This window comes from Trematomus bernacchii, unplaced genomic scaffold, assembly GCF_902827165.1.
Source record: "Trematomus bernacchii unplaced genomic scaffold, fTreBer1.1, whole genome shotgun sequence".
NCBI classification, from domain to species: domain Eukaryota; kingdom Metazoa; phylum Chordata; class Actinopteri; order Perciformes; family Nototheniidae; genus Trematomus; species Trematomus bernacchii.
This window is the reverse complement of record NW_022987828.1, coordinates 13534922-13541686: the sequence shown is the minus strand read 5'-3', so window position 1 is coordinate 13541686 and position 6765 is coordinate 13534922. Positions and strand designations below refer to the sequence as shown.

At 35.2% G+C, this 6765-nt stretch overlaps 1 protein-coding gene across 1 annotated transcript; it reads right to left on the bottom strand.

Moving 5' to 3' along the window:
• Positions 1 to 548: 548 nt before the first annotated feature.
• LOC117499544 (SLC35A4 upstream open reading frame protein-like) lies at positions 549 to 3497 on the bottom strand. The gene is made up of 3 exons (XM_034151981.1): positions 3413 to 3497; positions 2567 to 2665; positions 549 to 2403 (listed from the first exon to the last, which is right to left on the bottom strand). Exons 1-3 carry the CDS (start codon positions 3425 to 3427, stop codon positions 2206 to 2208), a joined length of 312 nt encoding a protein of 103 aa, XP_034007872.1. The 5' UTR covers positions 3428 to 3497; the 3' UTR covers positions 549 to 2205.
• Between the last annotated feature and the right edge of the window lie 3268 nt (positions 3498 to 6765).

Genomic DNA, 6765 nt, shown 5'->3' with positions numbered 1-6765 from the left:
CAATCATAATGCTGATGAAGCCTGCGATGACATTTAGTTTGACACCCCTGATCTAACCAGTTTTTTTGCAACTCAGCTACAGCCAATATTATATTGACTTTTGCTATTGATTGCACATTATGTTTTTTTAAATGACTTATAAAGGTTAAGGATTTTAATAAGCGTTATATTTTGGAAGATATAAATGTTGTTTTAGTCAGATTTTGTTCCATTTTGGTTTAAAAGTTTGTAAAGACATTTTTAATATGTATTTTTTTATTTTCAGATTACAATCCTTGTCACTTGGATCTTGAACGTTTGGCCAAAGTAATTAAATTGTTATTACAAATATTGACACTCTTTAGGGCTATTAAAAACAAGGAATACTCAACTTATGAGACGATTGTAAACTGTATTCTCCCCATTTATTTGAACAAACGAAATAAAAGTCTTTAAGATAAATTCTGTTGTTTTCTTTTACAATATAACAAAGGAATTTCAAACTGAGTGAAAACCCATGACAAATAGACAAGACACTGAGGTTAGTCAGTGAAATAAAGCACCATCAGTTGACCTGTTATATTGTATTTTCCAAAACATATCAAATGTTGGCAAGAGAAAACATGCAAAAAGGTAACATACAAGAAATGAAGTAACATGCAATACAATGAAAGCTACATAATGATTGTCAATAGGCACATTTTGTTTCTGTGTTCCAGTTATGAATATAGTCAACTTAGTTTTTCGAATACTTACAAATGACTTGTTTGTGTATTACTGGCCTGACTTATTTGGTTGTTGGTTACATAAGCATCGTGTGTTCACTTAAACAGCAGCAAACAGTACCTGGGGTCATGTGAAAAAAAACATCTCTTATTGGTTGGTTTAATGATGAATGAACAAAACCTTTTACATTTGTAGGTTAATCACCCAAGTGAAATAACACAATTAAGATTCCAGTTACTGTTAAGGTGGTCTCTAGACTATTGACTAGCAACAGCAGCTGTGTTTATGGATGTGCATAATAGTTCCCACTTCCTTAAAACAACTTTCAAACTTATCTAAACCACAAGCAAACACCACATTTGAGTAAACATGTCATTATAACTTTGACAGGTTTCGATTTTTCTTGGACAAAAAACAAAATCATTGTTTTTTTATGAAACACAATGTAACAAAATTCCCAATTTTTTAATTAATTGCAAAAGATCAACTAGTTTCCAGCATATGAAATAGTCTGCCAAACTCTATCAAGAAAGGCTATTGCACACATGGCATGAGATGAAAATATCAAGTCCAGACCAAAGTAGGCACAATATATATGTTACATAAAATACTTTAGCAAACATTTCCTGCTTTGTTAAAACCCTCAAGTGCAATAACAACTACATCTTTGAACACCAATTTAACTTTGGCATACATTTGTATCTAAATATTGTAAGTACAGGAAGAAATCTGACCTTTTTACGCAGTGCAAGGTGGAAAATATATAGAGAAAGAAAAAGTTATTTTATAACGGAGCGTGCCATTTTTGGAGTCTAAAGTATTTTGTTCATAAACCTCTCCAAACGATTAGGACTATTGTTTAAAACATTTTGAACTAGAACAATATGGAGAGGTGTTATGTCCATGAAAAGACAAAAGGTTTTGACAAGTTAACACTAAAGAGCAGCACTTTTAAATGCTCTATCATGCCTGAGTAAAGATATGCAAATTAGTATTGACTGATATAAAAGATATCTGCCCACTAGAGGGCGAAAGAGGACATAAAATACACATGGGGTGGAGAAAGGGTGGAGGACCGAATTCAGCTATAGCAGTTGATATGATTCCCTTATATTTACATTTTAATTATGGACCATATTAGAGGGAAAAATGGGGTCTCCTGCTTAAATTAACTGAATTGAAACCCTTTTCACACGCTTCTTATATGCTCAATCTATTACAGAATGTATGTCAGTCATCTATTCTCCATACTCAAGTACCTTAACAAGAGTTCAGATCAACTGAATCAGAAGAGTTATTAAAATAATCCCCATACTCTATAAATTGGCTTACTACTATAACATTTTACTATTCAATCATCCTTGTGGAAGGTGGAAAAAAATAACTATTGAAGAATTCGTAACTTTTGAAATATATATCTGTTCCCGTATGTGGCTCAAAGAACACCCTCTGCTTGTAGATGTCTCTTCTCCTGCTCTTCTTAGTTGTATTCCTCTCTTATTATTTGCTTCCTCCTTTTAGTTTGCTTATGTAGTCTCTGACGGTGGTTTCAATGTTGGGAACGGCATAATTTTGTGCTGCAAATATTCCTGTGCACGTCCCAACGGCAACACCAAACAACGGTGAAGAGCGTAGCCTTGCAACAACGTACCCGGCCAGAAAACCCTTCAGGAAAGGAGAGGCCAGCAGACTGCCTCCCTAGGGGAAAAGGAGAAGAGAGATTAGACCTGGTACTAGGTAGTCAGACCTGTGGTGTAATCTCTAATTCTAGATACTGTTTATGTTGTATATAACTGCCTGACCTGTGAGCAAAATGTAAGGCAGAGTAACCTGGGCATGTAAATGTCTGTGTGAGCCTTACCGGAGGGACACCAGCCTGTATCTCATCCTCCATCCGTCTCTGAATGTCTTCCAGCTGGTCCTTCAGCTCCACCAGGTCCTTGAGCTGGCCCAGAGGACCCTGCACACACAGACACAAACAAAAAGGTTACATTTTGTTGACAAGTGGATCCTAAAACATAGACATTTAGATTTGATTGTATATTTTCAAAGACATACATAACAGGAAAAACAGCAACACAAGGACAAGGACAAGGCTCAAACACATACAAAACACAACATAGTTTACTTGAAAGCAACTTGATATTACTATCAAAGAATTAAGCACAGATCTATGACTTATCAAAACCAGTAGGCCTATATTAGATTTATGTCGTTTTCTAGTGTATGAGGTTTTCCTGATCATTCACTCATTCACAATTCTATCATTTAAGTAACGTTGATTGATTTACCTCCATAGCAAGTAAGGCTAACGTTAGCAACAATATATAAATACATATATAGCTACTTTAGCGATATATTTACATTAGCAGTTAGACATTGCTTCATTCTTTCTTTTAATACAACAACGTATTAAGTTTCATGTGTTTACGACACTGTGAATATGTTTAAAACACACATCTGATATATCTGGCGTTCGCATAATTATATCCATATAGCTAGTTTACACAACTAGCCAAATACTTAGCATTTGGGTAAATGCTAACTAAGCTAAGCTAACCAACACCAGTTACAAACTGTTCTACGTCACAAGCTAGCATTAGCAGCTAACGTTAATGTATGACTGCTGAATGACACTGTAAGTTAGGCAGTTTAAGATAATAATATATTGACACGAAAGAAAAGTTAGAAAGTTTAAAACTCCGACCTTGTCATCTGCCATGTTCCACTGTCAGATGATACCAGTCTTCTTCTATTTGTTTTGCTGCTGCTCTGTTGAAAATGAATCATACTGCCCTCCACTGGATACTCATAAACATTAACCATTACCATTACACTTTCATGATGTAGTAGGCCATACAAATAAAATAATATTGTATGTGTGGAATACTGTGTCAGCATTATGATAATAGGATGAGCTTTCAAAATGTGTTTCCACAGTTAAAACCAGAGTGGACCATAGTTGTTATGTATATTAAGAAAGTATGTAAATGATCAGAAATAAGAAATAAGAATTCCTTTATTAGTCCAACAGCGGTAAAATGTAGTGTTACAGCAAAAGTGGCATAGCAAATGCAAAAGGCAAGCAATAATAAAGAGTAAGCTAACTTATTAAATATAGAGAAGAAAGGCACACATAATACAATTAAAATAAAGCCAAATTAGTTCACAACCATGGCTAAAAATGTGTAGCATAAGCAACATATTAAGGTAAAATATGATACATAAGTAAATATGCTTAACAAAGCACATCCTGCAACACTGGCAGTTTTCTCACATCCATCCACTCATGATTAAACTGTTAGTAATCTCACACATTGCAGTAACATGCTACATATATAAATCCAACACTTTTTCAATTCAATCTAATTCAAAGTGGCTTGTAAATATAGGAAACAAAGTTGCCAAAGCATCAAAATACAAATGTACAAATATATGAATATTACCACATACAAGCCCCCATATATTCTGAATCCTAGCTGACAGAGGAAGATGAGAAGAAACAATCCAATTAACTCTTGTTTCTTCTGCAATCTAAGTCTTGTACTTACTGCTGCTGGAGAGTCTGCATGAGAGAGCACAGCTGATGAGACCCTCAGAGAGCGGGAGGAAAAAGTGTGAGAGAGAATTGAAGTAAATAATTAGAGGGACTGAAGAGTGACATTTCAAGGAAGGAATAAGATACTCATTAATCAGAGCTGAAAATGTGCACTATTTTGTAACCATCACTGCAATAACCCACTCCCTTAAAAATGAAGAAAGATTGTAAGGAAGCAAGTATGTGTTTTCTGTAAACATAGAATGACACAATTTTACTGATTAAATGGACTGAGATGCAATTACCTCTTGTTTAATGGTCGCATAAAAAAGTGTGATTCGCAGAGTGTGTGAACGTGAGACAAATGTCAAAGCTTGGAGAGACAGGAGGCATGCTTAGAAATATGGATAAAGAAAGTATTTAGCATAGTTCAAAAGAGGGATTGCCATATATAAGAAAGCTATAGAAAGAAACAGAAACAAAATGCAAGAGAAAACTCTACTTTGGCTCATTTTGAAAGATTGTTGAGACATAATTGACACTTCTTGGTTGTTTCTTCTGCAGCACTTTGATTTTCTGAAGAGCCTGAAAGTATTTAATCTTCACATTCAGCTGCAGGATAGGTCGTCTATTAACCTTTCATTATTAGGGATTTTCACAGAACCAACCTGATATTTTCACCACATATTTTAATGGTCTGTTCAGGGTGGGATAAAACAGTCTTTTGCAGTTGCATGAGATGAAACACCGCTCACACAGCAGGCGTTTTAGAGCAGGAGGAAGCGATGGAGGTAAGGCGTCTGATCTACAAAGCTGTTGACAGTTTAGGGGATTTATTGAATTTGGCTGAGGCACATTTGGCTGACTAATCTGTGGATGCCACTGTTGAAGAAAGGTCATTATAGCTGGTGCTGCAATCAACACAGCAATGTGATGTTAGGAAATGTGTGTTCATATACCATTAAGGGAAAGATGTTTATGATTAGATTGTCGACTTGCGTTAAGAAAAAGGATAACTATAACAGTACTTGAAATAAACAGTGAAATTGTTGATTAAATGAAGCAAAAACAATACATAATTTTGACTTTTATAGCTCTGTGACTAAAGCTTCATGTATTATTAAACAAGCCCAAAATCATCTCATATATAATGAAATGGATTCGTAATGCTCAAAGCAGTAATTACAAGACTTGTTTGGGAAGAAATATATTTTATAATCAAAGCCCCTCTGCACATCAGCTTCAGGACATAAAGGCAGTCTGCTTGGAAGATGTTGAGGAATAAAATCAAACTTTACTTTATAATGAGTGCACTGAGTTCATCTCACTGTACTATAAATATGAGTTTGGTTTTTACAGGCAGTAAAGCAGCTAAGTAGGCGTCACAAGACACTCGTTCTCCACACTACCCCATTAAAATAGTTTTGCCATTTTGTTTTTCTATGTAATATAAATGGAATACAACTTAATGTCATTCATCGTGCATCCGTGTGTTGACAATAAATACACTTTGAACATTGGAGAAGACACTCTCGATTAACAGAGCATTTAAGTAGGTGGTTTTGAAAAGCATCCTTGAGTATGATATGAGTAATAGTTATTCTATTCAGCTTCAGCAGAAATACTGTAGTTAGATGGGCTGTTAACTCCTTTTGAATACTGAAAACAAAGTATATTGACTGATCATTTCCCAATTGAATTTGAATGTGACTAGCTTTCTCAAGAGGTCCAAGATGTGCGGTTTGTTTCTTTCTCATTTAACAAAATAATAGTGATAACAAATTATACCTTACGTTTCACAACCCCATATGATAAGAATTACACTTACCCAGAATTCATAATGTACTTATAATATGTGAGCCTAAAGAGGAAAAGAGGCATACTGTAAAAAATGCAACTGATATGTTGTTGTAAATATTATTGATAATTGTTTTATTACCTGGTGTGTAAACAAACTGCCCCCCTGTTTCCACTTGTGTCAAAAGCACTGAATTATAGTTTCATAACCTGTGCCCTGCCTCAGGAGAGCTGCAGCTTCTACACAATGCATTGCAATGTGTGTGTAAAGGATGTATAGATTGTATACATTGTGCTTCTGGTTTTAATGTGCTTCACTGTATATTATTTATTATAAAACTTATTTCTGATATAAAAGCTCTTCACAAATCAAAATGTAAACCCTGCCAGAAGATGTGATGCACGGCTTAGATGTGAAAGGCTTTTAGAGTGGCTCAATGTTTATGTGCACTGAGTTGGCTCGTTCTCTCATTAACCGTTCAGTATTCAGCGGGCGTTTCCTCCGATGGCCGCGGATACAGTGCACTCAGCTGGCAGACATGTGATTGGACTTTGTTAAAGGACTGTTTGAAAGTGCATGACTCAGCATTGTTGAGACAAAATACGGTGCCACCCAAAAATGATATACAACAAGAAAGGAGGAGCACTGCATTAATTAAAATATTGATTATTAGTCCCATTGAACAGACAAATGAGTAAAGCTAGATAATATTTATCTCCTCCAC

Bases quoted from the DNA above. Each gene is read 5' to 3' on its own strand.
- LOC117499544 (XM_034151981.1), bottom strand. The intron at 2,404-2,566 runs GTAAGGCTCACA...CTTTTCCCCTAG, and splicing joins TACAGGCTGGTGTCCCTCCG to GGAGGCAGTCTGCTGGCCTC.